This window comes from Ooceraea biroi, chromosome 2 (genome assembly GCF_003672135.1).
Source record: "Ooceraea biroi isolate clonal line C1 chromosome 2, Obir_v5.4, whole genome shotgun sequence".
Classification (NCBI taxonomy): Eukaryota; Metazoa; Arthropoda; class Insecta; order Hymenoptera; family Formicidae; genus Ooceraea; species Ooceraea biroi.
Genome location: NC_039507.1, coordinates 15617014 through 15636983, shown reverse-complemented (window position 1 = coordinate 15636983; position 19970 = coordinate 15617014). Strand labels below are relative to the sequence as shown.

The 19970-nt window shown below is 42.7% G+C and overlaps 2 protein-coding genes across 2 annotated transcripts; one reads left to right on the top strand and one right to left on the bottom strand.

Moving 5' to 3' along the window:
* The first annotated feature begins 13842 nt into the window (after positions 1-13842).
* On the top strand, positions 13843-18657 carry LOC105280110 (dipeptidyl peptidase 9). The gene is made up of 10 exons (XM_011340346.3): positions 13843-14659; positions 14748-14882; positions 14951-15113; positions 15177-15418; positions 15495-15809; positions 15889-16175; positions 16253-16581; positions 16662-16913; positions 17006-17278; positions 17388-18657. The coding sequence occupies exons 1-10, from the start codon at positions 14436-14438 to the stop codon at positions 17733-17735; spliced, it is 2568 nt and encodes an 855-aa protein (XP_011338648.1). The 5' UTR covers positions 13843-14435; the 3' UTR covers positions 17736-18657.
* Positions 18658-18793: 136 nt separating this feature from the next.
* On the bottom strand, positions 18794-19786 carry LOC105280111 (39S ribosomal protein L51, mitochondrial). The gene is made up of 2 exons (XM_011340347.3): positions 19673-19786; positions 18794-19337 (listed from the first exon to the last, which is right to left on the bottom strand). The coding sequence occupies exons 1-2, from the start codon at positions 19693-19695 to the stop codon at positions 18860-18862; spliced, it is 501 nt and encodes a 166-aa protein (XP_011338649.1). The 5' UTR covers positions 19696-19786; the 3' UTR covers positions 18794-18859.
* Between the last annotated feature and the right edge of the window lie 184 nt (positions 19787-19970).

Genomic DNA, 19970 nt, shown 5'->3' with positions numbered 1-19970 from the left:
TGATGTACTCAGACATATCGATTTTTACACGGGCGATATGGTATCAGGCGTGATTCGACTTTAAACTCACTCATGAGAATAATTCAGTTCGCAGAGGTATTTTTACGTGCACGCCGAAAAAAGGGATGCAGCAACCGTGTTCGTTTACGATTGCGTTCGATCGCGTGGATCGCGTGCGTGCAATACTTTCGCGCGAAATACTGCGAAAATCGAAAGCGCGACGGTATTATTTCCCGATGTTTTGCGCGGCATGGAACCCCCGTACGCGAAAAACGCGAAATTCTCGATGAAAGCGTGTAACGCCGCTCGAACACGCGACGGAAAGAGTCGTAAGACGCGCAGAGAGAGAGAGAGAGAGAGAGATCGAGAAATTAACATTCCTTCGTCGTTCACGACAAATCACCCTGTACGAACGATGCGCGAATTAAGAATTTTTGCACATGACATGCGTCAGCCAGGAGAGGATGCGAGAATGAGGAGAAAACGTATTGTCGCAGTACGACAATAATGCGAGAGAAAGAGAGAGAAAGAGAGCATTGGAACGATCGTGCATCGTATGACACGAGAGCGTGCACCATAACTGCTCTTTTACTTTTCGAGTGACTTTTTCGAAATGGGACCCACGCGTTTTTCATAGCGCTTTTTTAAGGCCGTACACGCGCGACGTGACGGCGTCTTGTTCTTCCAATACATATATGTTAAATATATATATATACACACGTGTACATACATGAACATTAAAACATATATACATTACATACACGTAATTATATTTATAAAAACAAATATATAAAATATATATATATATATTAAAATCGATCTATAAATACATACATACATACATACATATATATATATATATATATATATTATATATACTTTTATGCGTATATATAGCGATTGTATGATTAACGGCGAAAATGCTAGCGAGCACTAGAATGTAGACGTAGAAAAGTTCACGAAGGCGCGTTAAATCTTGTTGATTTTTCATTCGCAGACCAAAAAGTATTACGGGATTCTTTTGTTACGCGGCGCTTTGACAACGAGTCGACATTGCGCACGTATCTTGCATCGATTGAACTCGTCAAAGTAATTGTCTGATAACGAGCTGCGTATTATAATCGGTTGATCGCTAAATTCAAGGATACCTCATTTTTAAAAATGCGCATATTTAAATTAATTTAGATATCCCACGTATTAAACTAAATTACATATTCAAACTAATTTTATTGTATAACACGTTTAACATTTTATGACACGTTTCTTGAACAAATTTGAATTTTTCAAACAATTCGCGTACAAACTCATACATACAAGACAAGGATAATTATGTCTTGACATAAATTCAGATAATTTTCAGTTAATAATATGGAATATTGCAATAATTAAGTATTAAGTCATTAACTAATCCGAGTCGTGTCTAGATAGCGATGCAAGTATTGTAGCGAATTTTTTAAGAGGATTTTGTTTTTTAAAGGCTGCCTATTTTGCTACGAAATTAATATACGACAAGCTATGTTGTGCTATCATAAGTATGTGTTTAATTTGATTCATCGCCATCTAGACGCGACCCGGATTACTTGGTTAATGACTTAATACAGCTGGACGCGCGAACCTCGAGTGAGATTTATCGTTTACGCGATAAGCAATCGTGATGCTGGGTTTGTACAATTTAGTATTCCATATGATGATAGATATTGATGTATAGGAACAGGCGCGCATCGTAGATTTTGGCGCGAGATAAATTTTAATAATGAGTGAGATGAAAGTGATTACGCATGTCGTAACTTAATTGAACGAAGCGTCGCACGCGTTGAAAATTTTAATGACGCTCGCCATACGATACCTTTAATTATCATTATGATTTCCGGATTACTCTGAATTATTCATTCGTCCACTCGGTTGGACGAAATTTTTGCGCGATGCAAAAGTGATTATTTTTTCTGAACGCGAATAAATATTTGTCCGTTCAACTTTAACTCGGATTCACTCACGATCCTGTAAAGTGAGTACAAGCAATAAATTCCAAAGAAAGATTTTCTCTCTTGTGACTCGCGAGAGATCAATCATCTCGTCTTTTTCATTTGTTGCTCGTTATCTCGGTTGCATTCTGCGAGAGCTTTCCGGATTTTTTTGCAATATTATGAAATGGAATAAATGTAACATATATATTTTTTAATAACTTCACTAATTGAATTTTTTTTTAGTAATGGTTTTACTCTCTAAAAGATATAATATGATTCGATTATATATATATATATTATATATCGATTCGATCGATATGACGATACGCATAAATAAAAATTGCAAATTTGAGAAATATTTGTTGAATCTTCCGTCGAATCTCTCTGCAATTTATAATTATCTAAATTGTGATATTATACTTTAGTTACTACAACGAACTCTGATTTTCATCGTAGAAATCAGTCAACGAGATCGTTTCCACGCTTTCGTTTCTGTAATACAGAACTCTTCCTATCGCGATTTCTCATCTTTCCTATCTTGTAAATCGTAGGATCTCACATTGTTGTGCGTAAAACACTTTACTGTGTACAATTTAGACATTTGTCGAACGGCGAGAGTCAACGGCGATTCGTCGCACGGCGATATTCCCGAAATCAAAAAACGCGGTCTTCCAAGAGGAGGAGAGAAAGGAAAAAAAAGAGAATGAAATACTCGTATATCTTTCGTACGATGAGAGCGACTTTACGTTGATCCTATCGCACCGCCTTAACTCCCAAAACACGTTGAATTTTTCGTACGTACGTGATGAGCATTACAGAGAAGCGTTATTCTTTTATATGATTCACACTGTAAATACTCTTTTCTCTTCGAATATAAATATATATACGAGATACGATGTAAATAAAAAAAGGCGAAAAAACGAATTTTTCTCTCGCGGTATCGAATGATACGTCGGCGATGAACCAGTGAGGGTGCACCGAGTTCATTAATTTGATGAGGCGTCGTGAAATAACGTGATACGTAATAGTCTGCTACCGAATCTCTCGAGATCAGCTTACGATCCTGCTACTGTTGCTGCTGCTACTGCTCGTCAATTCTCTTCTATTAATTTCGCAAATCAAGATGTATCGTAGATACGGTGGTCCTTGCGAAGGAAGACGGACTTCTTAAGAGACGACATCGTCAGCAATACATTTTTGCACGCATTACGAAAAACTTTTGCACGGAAACGTCGGATCGGTCGGCTTTCGCGACTTTCGCGCGACGTTCTTTATCGTGACAGCACGATAACAGGTTGACGACGCCGGGGAGGGTACTTGAAATCCGCCCTTCGAAAACCTTCGTCGTATATCGCGAGATGTCGATTATGTGTAAAGAGAGGGGTCCTTCTTTCGGCATTTACTCCTCTCGAACGGATTGTGCGTTTACGTTCGGACGAAGGATTCTTTCGAAGAGCGGATTCTCCCTCTTCTCGGGTAGCTTTAGCGTACGTAACCCAGTAGCAATCTTAATATCATCTTACGCAATAAGCGACATGATCATCATTATTACTAGCTCCGTATGAGACACGTATTCCGTTCACCGATCAAACAATCTGCAGCATATTCTTTCATGTATGTATATACCATAATTATTATTATTATTTCATATATATGCCATAATTATTATTATCGTTGAACGTTGTACGTCCGGTACCGTTCCAACGCTTCGAGCGATTCGAGAGATTCGAGAGAACGATCGATTTATCTCGTCGACAAGAGCGAAGAAGATGCGAGGATGCGTTCGATCGTGCAAGCTCTCCGAACGACAACAGCACCGGACGTTTGCGACGGTTCACGCAATAAGCGATTGTTCTTAGTTGAGGGAGAACAAGCACGAGCATTAATTTGTTCCGTAGCAGATCGACCGAGATTGCAGAGGAGAAGCAGGGTTGAATGAAGTCAATGCATCTCTGTATGTTTCCTCGCATCCTTCCGGAGGAAACCCCGATGTAGTGCGACTCTCTCGCCCATTCTTCGATCCACTGACAATGATTTCATTATTTTCTTGCTTGGATTCTTGGTGAATCTCGCGGGGAATTCGCGGTTACCGGAAAAGACATGACGGGACACACAAGTATTGATCCACATGGTACTAACTATACTCGTCTCTCGTTTTGAGTAACGCTTCAGTCGTTCGAGAGAGAAGATGTGTTCGCGTCTCTCATAAATGATGTATTTGCATTGGGCGTTTTGATGAAGTCACTAAGAAAAATGATAAGATCATTGCCAGCCGGAAGATCTGAATTCCGCAATACAGGCAGACACACACAAACACACGTAACACACGGTACAGTTAGAATAGTTAGCCAGCTAGACAACCGACTAGTGAACGATACGTAGTAATCACGTAAGAATAATTTGGTGATTCGTAAATACACATATATACATAGCTGAGTAAGCGTAAAAGACGGTAATAGAACCTAGAGTTAAGCGATCGTAGGATAATGCGAGGCAAACACTGACAGAGTGAGAGAGAGAGAGAGAGAGAGAAAGAGTGCGAGAATTGTGAGAAAAAAATAATTACCAACGTATTTACTGCAGGTAAACACTGGTTACTGTACCTGTTGTTGTTGAAATCATTAAAAATACTCTTATTCCATGCTAATCGCTTATTAAAACTTTGTTTCTTCCCCTCCTCACCGTTGTCCACATCTATTTAAGTGATTGTCCTACAACTAAAACCAGCGTAATATGTCGATCTCGGAATCACGAAATAAATGCGCGACCGACTGAAACCATTCCACGACAGGCGGCAATCTTTGAGGAAGAATTTCTTAACAATATCACAAGTGCATTTAACAATTAAAATATAAATCTTTCTGGAAGATTAGTGAAGAGTGACGCAAGAGGCCACTAAGTAATGAATAAATGGTAAATCTTATTACTTTTAATTGAAAATTCCAACAAGAAACAAGAACTTGATAAATACATAATGCACATTCAAGTCACGCGCTTATTTCGTGAATATTCCGAGCTACCGTAGAGTATTTCTTATTCGTAGATGAGTAGACAGTGACTATACATTTACAAATCCTATTTAGATCTTCAAAATATTTCGCTACGTAATATACGCCTGGACAAGTACCTTTACAGTGTTCCACCGTATTGTTGGAATCGTGCCTATTGAACACTCTCTGTATATGTAGATATCGGCTTGTTCGTAAGTTACGGGGGGACGTTTATTCTTCCCGCTAAAATCCCATAAAGTCTTCCGAGACGAAAGTGTCTCCGAGTGAGCCTTCGATCAATATCTCTTCCATTGAAGTGCATACATCGTATCTTAACAGTACGAATATAAAATGCGACATTATCGCACGCGCGTGAAAAATTCACGTAGCGGACCGATTCTATTCGCTGTCACGTGTGCGCGTATGTACATACATATACAAACGCCAGGTATCTTGCTGTAGTAGCTGATTGACCCCGTATATATCGGTATATCGTTTATTCTCCCCCCCCCCCCCTCGTCGCCATAGACCTTCCATTGTATCCTTTCCGCATCTCCACGCCGCAAGTCCGACTGAATCGGAGTAATTATTCGAGTGGCATGCGCTGGCGTAATTACACTTGACCTTCGACGAGTATATTACAAGTAGAATAATACGTAGGTGTCATGGCTACTAATCGACACGTCGAAAGTAGAGAGGAAGTATCATTCTCCTCCTCAACCAACCCCTTTTCGTCGCGGCAGATCTCCGAAGCAGAGCAGAGGGAGGCATGTCAGAGGTGAGTGCGAGACCGGGATGGGACGCGGATTGTGTTTCGTCCTCTTTTTGGCAAAATCTCTTTCTCGTCGCAGCCTGATTTCCCCGTCCTCACCTTCCTCTCCTTCGCCCTTACTCGTCCTTCTTGCTCGCAGTAACCGCGCTCGATCAAACTGCGACTACTGGTATACTCGCTTCTGTTATTCTGGAAATCGTATACTGGAACTCGTCGGTCGGTTCGGATGATTATTCATGACGACGTCGTTCGATGCGTCCGCCACGCATGTAATTTCCATTAGTCTGGCCTGACATCGTACTCTTGGCGTGATTAGCGAGACGCGTTACTTTTAATTTCTCCTGCTTCGATGCGATGTTAAATGTGGTCGACAATAATACGATCGCCGCTGTACACGTCTGAGATATTGCGTGTAATATCGTGGTTTGATCAGGCTCGATACGCGATTAATCGGTCTTCTTCGATCCTCATGTATCGGCGTCGCGTGCTATTTCAGCAAGCGCGGGCGAGGAAGCCGGAAATTGCCGCTCGAAGATGGTGTCGATAACAATGTATTCTACATCATAAAGTAAAATTCGCAATAATGTCGAAGTTGGCGAAGCGAAGTCGTTAACGAGTGCAAACTGGAGAACTGGAAGACTCGACTACGATTAATAAGATTAAAATAAAGAGGTCGAGTGTTTTCACAACGAAATGCTAAAGTATCGCGATTGGAGTTTATAATCACCGATACTATTAATCGCGACTCGATAGGAAATTGTGGCCTAATAGAAAACGAGGAAAACTTGCGATAGACACAGCGCGAAGAACTTGTCGGTAGGAAAGTCGATAGACATTTTTTGTGCGACTATTTTAAGTAAGAGTTTGATAAGAGTTTTCATTAGTAGATTAGACAGAGTAGATGTGATAATTAGTAGATGATTAGAAATGTCTGATGAATTGAAGAGAAGTAGCATCGTGCCATATTTCAAGGAGTTCTTGTCGGAGTAATGTGATACAAGTATAGACATTTAATCGTGAATAGACATTCAAACGTTTCCATTGCCGGCAGACATCCTCAGTCACCAAACTTTGATATCAAAAGTCATACGAGTCATATTAATCATCTGGAAAATTGCTTGGGCCGTACAAACGAGGTTCTTTTATCCGGCGCGCTTTTATGTCTCTAGTCAAATCTTTTCAGATTTAAGAAAAGTAAATTTCAAGCGCGCGTCAGTATTGTTACCTGTGATACAACATGAGATATCTCTCTCGATACATATATACATATACATTATGACAGAAAGAAGCGATTTTATCAATCTCACGAACATAAACATAATTTCGAAAGTGGCATCTTTCTTGTCGCGTTGTATTCATGGATGCACTGAGAAAAAGAGCGAATGGAAACGATATTATCGTTCGATTATTATATTTTAGCGATGTATAAGAACGGCATTGTGTAGTTCGCGCGAACGTTCTTCTAAATCTAGATATTATTTTTATGATACCTTTTATGCACTCTTCTCATGTGTGCATTATGTTCATAACCGTTAGGAAAGCTAGTGATAGATGAATGCTTTTTACATGTTTACAACAAGTACAAATTGTGTGCATATATATAGTGTATACCTTTTATATATATACACCGTACATCTAAGTGGTTCTCGAAAGATACCTAGATTAGAAACACTGAACTACTCCGCGAAAGGATCATGTCGGTGCCCTGATATGTATTAACATGTATTAATATGTTTTAATAGTATCCAGCTCTTACGGCAATTCCAAGCTCGTAATCGTAAAAAAATTACGACTACGGAAAGTCACTTGTAATTGTAATGGATAGAATGTAACGTATACAGTAGCCTTTTGCTTGTGCGCGTGATCGTTTCTGTTAACATCTCGACTATCATTCGACGACGATCGTTCTGTCAAATTGTAGAAAAAACATTTAACGTTTCTACTGAAAACGGAACGTGGACGGAGCGTCCTTTCAAGTCGTGGAATTTTCCCTGGAAACGTCGATCCGATAATCGAGGCGTTAATCGCACACAGATCACGACATATCGAACCCTGCGAGGTCTTGGGCTCTAAGTGATATTTAACATTCTAAGTGGTAGCGTGCCGGCGAGATCGATACTTTTGCAAGTTTGGTCGAAGTTTCTAGCTAGCTGGATGATCAAGGTTTTTTTCAAAATCGTAACAGCGTACGTCGCGGAGAGGCTGTAAGTCGCAAAAAAATGACACCTATCTACCCATTCTTCCCAAGGGCAGCGTTCTACAGCGCGCCGGAAGAGGAGAATGTCGAGAAAAGCAAGAATATCTGAGCACGTCTGAACCAGCCTCGGAAGGTATCACGGAAAGCAGCAACGAATCAACTGTCAACTGCGAGGAATCACCGAATTACCATAATATACACAATAATTTTATTATTAATGAAATTGCATTATTGCGCTATTATGTACATATATATATACATATATATACATATATTTTAATCAACATAAAACATCGTGTACATCCCTTTGTACTACATTCCTACCACAATTTCTACGTACGTTTAAGAATATCCTTAAGAATCATCTTGTCAGACTACGGTTTTTCATTCATAGTTCAAAACTTTAACAAATTTTCCACAGCCGAGAGCAAGTCTGCGAATTTAGGTACAACGAGGATTTAATGAAGTACATCAACGCAGACTTTCCAAGTGCTGCAAAGTTAATTTATGAAATAAATTGCTTTATTTTATTGAAAAAATAAGAGAAAAATGAAGATTGTCAAATAACAGGATCCCTTCCTAACAGCATCCTCATTACGATATTAATATTTAAAGTTCTATTTTCATCGACGAAAGCTGCTCCCTAATGTCATGCCGAATTTGCAAGGGCTCGTTAGAAGGACTGCAAGCTTCCCGGAAAACATATTGCATTAGGTTTGTACAATTCGTGCTGTTCGCTGTTGATACGCTGCGGAACGAACGGACGCAGAGAAGGTACGACGCGAGGAGATGCGAGGGGAAGAGGGGAGATCGATATTGCGACCCCCCCCCCCAGGGGCACACGTTACGTACACTCGTGTCAACTAAAGTGCAACCCCCACCCTGTCCTGTACAAAAAGCTGTTGCGGAAATTCCGCAGCCTTTTTGCGTCTCCCTTTTATCGCTTCTCCCTCTCGTTTCACCCACCCTCACCCCTCATCGCTCAACACAAGATAAAAATCGAGGAATCACGCATTGTTCACTTATAATCTTTGTGATACGATTTCTTCGTTTTTATGAGGAAAAAAAGGACATGCAGTTGGATGGAGATGGAGCAAGGGAGAGAGAGGACCGGGGGTAAGTTTCTATTCGCAATTTCGTTGCAAACTTATTCCACGTACATCCATTCCTTCAATTTTGAAATAGCTGTACATGTAGGCTCACAGATACCGTTCGGGGTCGGAGGGATGCCTTTAAATGTCTCACTATGCTGCAGGAAATGTCGTCCTACGCTATAGGATCGTCCAGATCCTTGAACCTTTCGCGTGATACGTATTCTCTTTTGGACGGACTAGACACACTACGTCCTACGCAGTAAGCAGTCGGGGTCATTAGAATAATGAAACGCGACCTAAGTAATGATGTGCATAATTAATAAGCTGTACTGCAAATCAAATGTTTCATTTACCGCGCATCACATTTGAGATTATTCGCGATTAATTTACGACAGTAATTAGCGAAAATGATTTCATTTGAGGAAATGTATTACAATTTCGGAGAGCTCGATTTGCTCGGTGTCCGGCGTAACATGCTGGCGATACTAGGTATGCGTTACGTGTTAAAAAAATTATACTTTACGTTTATAAAAATGATTATTAATCGATAAATGAAAAAAACCGATTCAGTATAATAAAATGAATACGAGTTATATTGATAGATTAGTGTTAATAGGACCGTGTCATTTTACGTGGAAAATTCAAATGGCCATCCTACGTGAACGATCCTGTAGCTGATACGTAGTCTTCCAGAGGGAATTTCCTTCGCTATTATTCCACTCGCGTTAGGCCTTAGAAGATATGAGAAACATTATCTATATGCATTTATAGATGAAATTTATCAGCGTGTCGCAGAACCATGGAGAATAATAGCAACAAGGACGATCCTTGCATAAAGAAAATACTCTGCGTAAAAAGTGAAACATGCGTGTCGAAAATATACATATAATAACGCCAAAAAGTAACTTTCACCCAGATAATGAAATCTATTAACTAACTATATATAAATAATATTTATCAAATTATTGATGTACTTCATATAAAAAATACTTTTGTGAGAAAACAATTTCTTAGTTACATTTTTCAATATCCTCAATTCATGTGCTCCGTTCAATAAATTGGTCGTTTAAAATTGCTCATTTAAGCATTTACTTGTATGTATATATTTAAAACATAATAAAAAAATTAAGTAAACCAATTTCATAAAATATTACAGTTTTGCAACGTAGACGTAGGGAGAGAAAAACCGTTTTCGATTCTAACGTAAAGTTCCTGGAGCGTTTTCTTCGTCTTAACACCACCGGAATTCCCTCCTAGGCTTTTCTAAAATTAATGATGAACGTCACTACCGGTTGTTGCCAGTAATCGTCGATATCGAGAAAGACAGAAAGAGGAGAGGAGCACGCGCTTCCTCTTCATTTCAGAAGACAGCCAGGAGGCCGCGGCAGCTCCTACATCCACGTAAGTCCAAGAGGCTTGCCGAGGATTTCTTTATCATTTTACCGCGGCGAAATATTCAATATAGTCGGCTGCATTATGTAGCGGACTCGGACAGGGGTGCTTGCGCGAGGAAGAGAAGACGAGGGAAGGTGAGGCGGACGAAAGAAGGGTAGGAAAAAGTTGAAGCGAGTAAAGTACGCCGCAGGCCAGCTCTGCATGCCAACTACCACGAGGTACCTGACTCCCAGCTAGACCAAGCCAGTGATTCCAGGGCTGTGAGAGAGCAGGGCATCGGCATTTCTCGACCTTATAAGGAAACACGCGAATGCAACCGGAATCGAGAAACAGCCTGAAATAGCGTTCCTTCACGCCGATGTTAATCGTTCATTCACATTCTCGCACGATGCTCTTTGAAAATTTATTAATTTCGTCAGATTATTTCGCGAACCATCCGCGCTCTCCCCGAAGAAACGTTTGCGGCCACATTTTTTTCATTTTTCAAACGTACATTCGCCGCGCTATCTTACGGCACGCGTATCCTCGTTGAACAGAGTTGGCTTCCCCGAGTTTTCCAATGGGAAAAAGATAATGTAGGTTCGATGTAAGTGAAGGACACGCGACAAGGCAGCGAGATATGGGTGTTAAATGTTTGATGATCTGAGAGACACCCCGATATCTTTTCCGATCTCGATATCTCCCTGTGCAGCTCCGATTATGATCCCACTTCCTGGAGCAATTACGAAAAACTTTCATCGCGTGGCATCTACTTCTCCATTCGTAGAACTTACTCTTATTCAATTCGGAAAAGCAGAATCGTGTTATCTATTTATTTCACTGGGTATACACGCGCAAAAGTGAAAACGGAAACGTTAGTCACATATCGAACTCGTAAAACTTTCACAAGACCTACGAAATTCACCATGTTAATACTTAAAGGACACGGGGAAAAGGGATTCGGCCGCTCCCTCGAGGTTTCTGGACGGTGCTCGAACGTATCTCAGAAAATATACGGGTCTCGTGCAGACGAGCGGTGGTCGATGGGTGACCGAGGCTAGGCTGTGCGAGAAGGTGCTTGATAGCGTAAGTCCGTTCAGAAAATTGTGTAGGCTTACGTGCGGACCGTCCGCGAGACGGTTTTCGATCTCGCTACGTGCCAGGTAGATTAAAACAGTTCTCGAAAAAGAAAAATTCGGAAGAGAGAAGACGGTAGTTCTGCACAATAAATAATGCACATCTCGTGTTTGCAACAGAATTCCTTTGGACGTAAATCCCGATAACCCCGTCTCTCCGTGAAGAAAGAGGCTTAAGGTAAGTGAATACTTGATTAATTTTCGCAAGTGATATAAATCGCGGTTTACCTCCCAATTTTTCTTCAGACTTTCGAGCTTGAACAGCTTGGATTTGACGGCTTCACAAACGCATCTCGACAGTCCCGCGCCTCCGTGCATATTTCTATAAAAAAAAAGAAATATATAAATTCAAATCAGAAAGAATAAAATCGTTCATGTAGAAAAAACAAAGTTAATCAAAGGTACCTTTCTATTAGCATAATCGCATAATGAACTTTCAATTTAATACAACTCTAATAATAGTTTCCTAATCAAGTTACATAATTTTATTTGATAAGATATTTTTGCACATTACTCCCCTAAAATGTTTGAACTAAGCAGATGATTCAATTTTATTATCGTGCCAGTGTACATACACTGTTGGTGTACCATATTATAGAGACGAAACACGATCCTCTGCTTACCCAGAACGAGCTGTTTGGATTGTAACTCCCGTACGACGGCGTAGGGGCACGAATTTCGATAAATTGATATAAATTGACAGTATACCGAACATGTATGTCAAGAGGATTTGCGCGTCCGTCATTTGTTAATCGCATCTTTGCTGTCCGCGAGTTGTCGTATATACTCGCAACTATAACGTTTACGGTAACGATTGAACATGGAAACAATAGATACGTAATATTGCATTCGAGAGAGATTGTGAGGCAATAGCCGATTCAAGTATGTTAAAGTAATATTGCACTCGAGAGAGATTGTGAAGCAATCGCCATACTAGGTGCCACATTAACGCAATATTGCACTCGAGAGAGATTGTAAGGTAACTTTACAATTGCAGGATACAAGGCACCTATTTTGATATAATAATTCCTGCTTTCCACATTTCATTTCTCTGACCGAAGCTATTGATTCCTATATATAAAGCGTCTCTCCTTTCTATTATACATACGAGTAATAAATTATAGTCCAAGATTAAATATTAAAAAATACATGAGATATGTATAGAAATATAAGCCAATATAAGCATCCGTTTTATCGACATAAATATAAGATAAGTTGTATATATTGATACACGTTCATACATGTACAGATATACACTTGTATATTTCATACATATTCTATAAAAGTAGCATATAGAAGAGAAGCGGAACTTGAGGGCAAAACACGTGCACGAACATTTCGGCTGCGCCTCGTGCATCGCTTGTCGAATGATTCCGCGGTATTTATTATCGCTGTACTCGATCGAAGCAGCCTACTTCGATAGTAGGAGACTGGATAGCGGCATGGATTTATGGAAAACGTAATGCTACGGGTTTTCTCGCGAGTATCAGCGAGATGGACCAGCGAATCGTAAAAGTGCCGGTTCCATTTTACGGTAGATCGCGCGGGGAGGATCGCTACGTCTCTTCTCGTTCGAGAAAGTTTCTCTTTTTTTTTTAAACGCGAGACCGACTCGATATTACCGATTTGCTGGACTTTTTACGTAATCGCAACGAGTCTGCCAGCGACGAGGACGAAAACGACGGGGAAAATTATTCAGGAACAGGCGCAGGGATAAAATGGACGTCGCACAGCGGAGAAGAGTTATTAAAATATGTAAGAACAACGGGGGAAAAAACGTGAGCAATATCGTGCGTGTGTGCATGCGGACGTCTATAATTCAACCGTTCTCTGAATTTTTTGAAGCTACATCGCGAGCACATGCCGTTTTGTCAACTAAATTACAGAGAAAATACGCCGTTATTTAATTTCTAAAAAAATGTCAGCACACTTAATAAAAGGAAATATGCTAATACCAGGGACAACATTAATCTAACGCGATTAGAGAACGTAACGAGTCTCGTACAAATTAATACCCAGTTAAACACATAAAACGGAATACCAGTTTCGCGGAGGAGAGGAAGAGGCAAGAGCTCGATGGAGAGTCCACAGTGAGGCCAGTCAATGATTGTTCGAATGATTGTTTCTCTCAAGGTGAGCGCAGTCTCGCGACCGCACGTGACAGCCATGACCGTCGAACGAATCGTGACTCACGATTGACAGGTCACGTGCGTTATTCGCACCGCAATCGGCGGATAAGGACGAAGATCGGCACGTGCCTTGCCTACCGCGCGGTCGGCGGAGCCGCAGCATCGCGGCGCACCACCAACGCGAATGTCGCCACGAGAATACGATAACGACAAGGTTATGTGCCATGTGCGAGCGGCCGGATGACAGTAATGGCATCTCGCGTGCAGGAGGGAGAAGGAAGGAGGCGGTCTTTGGCAGGAAGAAGAATCGCGGTGGCGGGGTGTTACGGCTGCAAGCGTTGACGGTAATGTGAGCAGTGTGAGCACGCGATTTTGGGAAATTAATGTCGCGCGTCACTGCGGAAGGAGAAGAGAGAGGCCGCCGTGGAGCCGAGCGAGAACGCCAGAGAGAAGGTGAAAGTGAGCTCGCATCGGTAGCAGCGACGCGGCGGAGGCGGCGGCGGCGGTGGTGGTGGTGGCGGCGAACGGTGTGCATAACCTAAAAATAAAGCGCTCCGTTCGTGTCCGTGGGCGATCGAGCGCGCTCGGTAACGTAACCTATATCGCCGTTCTGTCGCGCGTTCCGTCGTGGCCTGGTCTCGCGGTGCCGCGCGTGCTGGTCGTGCTAGTGCTCGTCATACTCGCGCGCTCACCCCGACAGGCTCGGTGTCGTGTTCTCTCCGTCGGCGGCGCGTACGCGTCGACATGACCGCGCCGCGGACGTGCTCGTCGTGCGACAAATGACTTCGCGAAAAGGCCGGCAGCACGAGCAGCAACGGGAGATCATGGAGACGTCGAGCAGTGAGACGGGAGCGGAGCAGCAGCCCATTCCCGACAGCACGGTGCCGCGGAAGTCGTGGTCGGAGCTCAGGGCGGTCGTCGGCGATCTCAGGAGAAAGTTGTCCGGCGTGTCTGCCGGGTCGGTGCCCAGTTCCATAACTTTCCGATCTCTTCCGGATGGACGGTAAGGAGAGGCGTCACGGTAAAATATCCATGAGATTCGTTGGAACAGAAAGCGACAGTTTTAACACGTGTTTTTTACCCTTTTGCAGGACTAGAATCTATTTCCTCAGCACTCCGAGCAACGGATGGGAGACCACGCTCCTATACGTGGACATTGCACACGCGGATCACGCTAATGGTTACCGACTCCATTGGCAGCCTGTCATAGAAGCCAACTTTCAAAGGTAAACACCATTTTTAAATTTATACACAATATCTTGCACCATTTAGCACATGGTGACAATAATTTCAGTGTATCGAGCACGAACAGACTGTCAAAAGAGGAGCAATTGTTGTGGGAGAGAAAACGGCTGGCCACATGGGGCATAACCAGCTACGAGATCCATGCGGACAGTGGAAAGCTGGTTTTTCCAGCTGCTAGCAGTCTCTATCAATGCGTGGATACTGGATTCATGGTAATGTCTCCAAATAATTGCAATCCATCGAACAAATTGTCTAAACCTACGTCTCTCTGTTAGCCTGGGCCGCTTTTCCCATCTGAGATTAGGATGTCGACCAGTGGTGCAAAACTGTGTCCTCAAATCTGCCCATGGAATAACGCCCTGATTGCTCACACGTGTTCGGGCGATCTTTACCTGTCTCATAGTATCACAGGCTCCTCCGTTCGACTGACTCACGCTAAAAAAGGAGGCAGAAGCCTGGTGGACGACCCGCTCACCGCTGGCACTCCCTCCTACGTCATGCAGGAAGAGTTCACGAGGTTGATCTTCCTACTTTCGCGTGTCTACTCGCGTGTTAAAATGTGAAAATTAGAGATTCTGTTCCGCGCATTTCAGATACATCGGCTACTGGTGGCAGCCGAAATCGATGTACGACGGTGTCTATAGAATAGTCTACGAGGAGGTCGACGAGAGCGACGTCAAGATATACTGCTTCCCCTCGTCATCGAACTCGGACGAGGTGGACGAGTTCAGATTTCCCCGGGCTGGCATGCCGAACGCCAGAAGTAACTTGAAGATGGTCCAGTTCCGGCTGACGGAATCGTTGCAGATCGTCGACATTAAGATACTGGAGCTCCAGTATCCCTTGCACATCATGTTTCCATGGATGGAGTACATGGTGAGAGTCGGTTGGACTCCGGACGCGCAATAGTAAGTACCAAGGGCCGCGAAAACGGCGTGCAATGCCGATAAAAAATCGAGCGAGTCAATCAACACCGTTTCGTCGCAGCGTCTGGGTTCAGCTGCTGGACAGGAAGCAGCAGAAGCTCGAACTGGTGCTGCTGTCGATAGACAACTTCTGCGAACCACCGCCCAACACGTACAACACGGAAAACCACTTCACGCCCACGTCGGCGAGCGTCCAGGTGATATACTCCGAACAGAGCCCGATTTGGATCAATGTGAACGACCTACTGTACTTCCTCAAGTCCGACGACGCGAACGAGGTGAAATTTATCTGGGGCAGCGAGGAGTCCGAGTTTCGACATCTCTATCTCATCACGTCTAGCATAGCAGGTTTCATGAGATTGCCATACTCTGTTTTCACGCATGCATGCGTGCAGATTTTTCATAACATTTACGTTTCGCCCTAGGCCTGAGCAATGGGGTAGAAGAGCCGTTAGACAGGATGGACAGCGTATTTCTCCGACCGCGTATCACGTCCAAGGTGGCTCTGACGCAGGGCGATTGGGAGGTCCTGGGAAAGAGGATATGGGTCGACGAGGTCAACTCGATCGTGTACTTCTGCGCATTGCGGGAGGGCCCATTGGAGCAGCACGTTTATGCGGTTTCCCTGCGGCGACCGCTAGAGATACGGCTGCTGACTCGGCCTGGCTACAGCTACAACAGTATATACTTCAACAAGGAGTGTTCGATGCTGGTCACTGTTTATAGTTCCATTACAACGCTGCCTACTTGTCAAGTACGTCTTTCGCGTGACATATTTAATGAGCGTTCAGCACGCATACGATTACCGAGCGCCGTTCCGTCTGTCACGTACAGGTATTTAAGGTATCGCAAACCGACTGGACGGTGGAGAGCATATCGCTCACGCCCGTAGGCTACCTGCTGGAGCCGTCGACGCCCGAGTCCGAGTTGTTCGCGCCAGAGATCTTCACGCACAAGATCAAGTCGGGCGATACCATCTACTCAATGATATTCAAGCCTCACAATTTCCAATCCGGGATCAAGTATCCGACAATATTGAATGTCTACGGGGGACCCGAGGTGCAACTCGTATCGAACACGTTCAAGGTAAACCCTCCGCTCTCCGGCGCACGCAGCGGCACGCGTGTGCGAAAACACAAATCGAGAGAGAAGACCAAAAATACTTTTCGTTCCCACAGGGTCTAAGGCACTTGCGAATGCACATGCTAGCTGCTCAGGGTTACTGCGTGGTTTTGATCGACTCCCGCGGCTCGCAGCATAGAGGCCTGATGTTCGAGAGTTACCTGCGCCGCCGAATGGGCACGGTGGAGCTGAACGATCAGGTCGAGGTACTCAAGTGGCTCGCGGACACCACCGGATACATCGACTTGAATCGAGTGGCTCTTCACGGATGGTCCTACGGTGGATACCTGAGTTTGATGGGCCTGATACAGTATCCCGACGTGTTTAAGGTACGCGCGCGCACGCGCGCGGATTTAAGGGGATCCCGATGATGGAGTCGTCTAGTCTCCCGTGCTTACGCACAAGGTGTCTCTAAATTGTCATCGTTGCAATTCGCAGCTGGCCATCGCTGGTGCGCCGGTCGCTTCGTGGAACTTATACGATACCGGTTACACCGAGCGTTACATGGACCTGCCGCAGAATAACCCGCACGGTTACACGGCCGGCTCGATCCTGACGTACGTGAACAAGTTCCCCGACGAGGAGAATCGGCTGTTGATCATACACGGGCTCATAGACGAGAATGTACATTTCCATCACACGAGCCAACTGATTAACGCCCTTGTGAAGATCGGCAAGCCGTATCAGTTGCAGGTCTACCCCAGCGAGAGGCATAGTCTGAGAAGCCTAGACGCCAGCAAGCATTACGAAACGACCCTGTTGTCCTTCCTACAGAATCACCTGTGAAGCGACATCCCTTCCTCATACTTTTAACTTTCTTTTCTCTTTTTTTTTACATTGTTAGATAGCTACACCGTATTACATTGTTGGACTATCGAGATGACGGCCGTTAAACGGCCGGGAGAATAAGATTTCACGAGTTTAAGTAACTGCCATTAGTTTACGTACACATACCGAGAACTTAAGGATGGCAAACCACGAAATCTGTGCTGGGTGATCTTTATTTCCGCGCAAAAAAAGGGTCAAGTTGTACTTTCATACACGGTTGGACATTGCGTATTAATCTCTGTACAAAAACGTGCCTCCGTCAAGGGCTATGATAGTATTATGTTTCTAATGCGAACCATCCGCAGTGAGCATGATATGAATTTCCGCGAGTGTATGATTGTATGCGCGCTAATTGATAATACATCGGAATACTTCTAGCCAGAAATTTTACATAACTTGCGTATTCTGCTGGATATGAATAATTCTCATCAATAGCATTTGTAAAGTTATACCATGCGAAATATGTGATCTAGGCGCAGTCACAATAATCCTTTTAATAATGATGCTATTGTTGAGGCTTAACACGGCCGTGATAATATTTGTTAATTGTGGTTACTTTTTAAGAGAACGGACAATACTCAATTTATTGACAATAGTTAATTAGAGAGAGAGGGAACGTGAGATCATTTAAGGTGGCCATTCATTTTCTGTTTCTCACGGTCGTTTCGCAATATATGTTGAACCCTAGACTTAACATCCCAACTGTGAGTATGTATATATGCTGTATGTAATCGCAAAGTAACGTGCCTCTTTCATCTTTCTATGAATCGATAAAGATTCACGTTTCGGCGAGAAAAACACTACTTGCGTTCTTCAATGTTGTGAAATAATCGTATATCCGATGGATAATTATTTGTCAATAAATAAATTCATTATTTTATATTTTTCATAATTATTTCTGGAGACAGTGAATCGCGCCTCCCATCAGTACATTGACTCCACGTGCAAGAAAGGGACGAGAACGTGACTTGACTAGAAATTATGAAAATTTCACGGGATATTCAACGACACCGGAATACTAACTGTGCCCAAAGTTTTATTTAATAATTAAATTAGGATTTAATTATACATTTCGAACAAAATTAATATCTAGTTTTTCTATTTATGAAATTGTACAGATACTTTATTCTCTTCTGCAAGTCTCTCCATTTCGTTGGTCTCGCTATTGGAAACACGCCCTTCTGCCATATTTTCCTCTTCCTCAACAAAACTTGATATTCGTGCCCCTTGAAACCTCTTAACCAGGAGGGTACGTTATAGAGGATCCTTGTCGGGTGCAGTTTATCGGAGCCCAATATATCAATGTAGTCATTTTGGCCAAACAATGCCTTCTTCACGGACCAACTGTCTTTCGGGCGATACATCGGCATCGGAAGTCTTCTTCCAAACTTTTCCGAACGAGGTAAAAGACCCTTCCTGCTGATATAATCATTATATCCATATCGGTATGGTACAGGGCCCTTTGCTACCCTGGCAGCGTAATAGCGAAATCGCACTGGAATTACTTGCGGATTCCACGTGCTTGCGGCAAGGCGCAGAGAATTTACGATCCAAGACATACTGAGGAGAAAAATAAAAGATGTAATTAAAGAAATATAATACCAGTAAAAATATTTACACTTGATTGAGAAGATCAAGGATACACATATAAGTGAAAGCATGTTATTAAACGTATAATGATCTGGCAAATGGTCTATTATCTCTCTTTTTAATCATTTTTATTTTTAAAAATGACAGACAACTTGATATAATAATTATAATAAAAGAATAATCCTAGCTGAGCAGTTTTATATCAATATAACCTATCTTCATACAACGTTCTTCACTTAATTTTATTTATGCGTAACATTCATTACTGACTTCAAAATTATTAAGCAAATGCTAGCAGAATTTACCTTTTTACGTACACTGCGTACATAAAAATTTATCTTCTTTATTGTTATTTAAGTCACTCGTACTACTCGTTTTTCAGTCAAAAGCAGTGGAGACTCGTAGCGGATTTTCTTGAAACTAATTCGAAGATGATTTACAGACGCTGAACTGACTAACTCAGTAGTGTACGCGTGAGACAAAAGTTTCGCGCGTAACTGTAACTTGCATCGCATCGAGAGTGCCGTATATTAAAATAATCATATAAAAACCGTCGTTTTTTCACGAGTGCTCTAAAGAACCACACAGGACCACTTTAAAGAG

What these genes read in the sequence shown, in the direction of transcription:
- LOC105280110 (XM_011340346.3), top strand. Translation starts at nt 14,436, where the DNA reads ATGACTTCGCGAAAAGGCCGGCAGCACGAGCAGCAACGGGAGATCATG. An exon ending in GCGTGGATACTGGATTCATG is followed by an intron (nt 15,114 to 15,176) that starts GTAATGTCTCCA and finishes TCTCTCTGTTAG; the next exon opens with CCTGGGCCGCTTTTCCCATC. An exon ending in ATGCAGGAAGAGTTCACGAG is followed by an intron (nt 15,419 to 15,494) that starts GTTGATCTTCCT and finishes CGCGCATTTCAG; the next exon opens with ATACATCGGCTACTGGTGGC.
- LOC105280111 (XM_011340347.3), bottom strand. Translation starts at nt 19,695, where the DNA reads ATGTACGCAGTGTACGTAAAAAG. An exon ending in TACGCAGTGTACGTAAAAAG is followed by an intron (nt 19,338 to 19,672) that starts GTAAATTCTGCT and finishes TTTTCTCCTCAG; the next exon opens with TATGTCTTGGATCGTAAATT.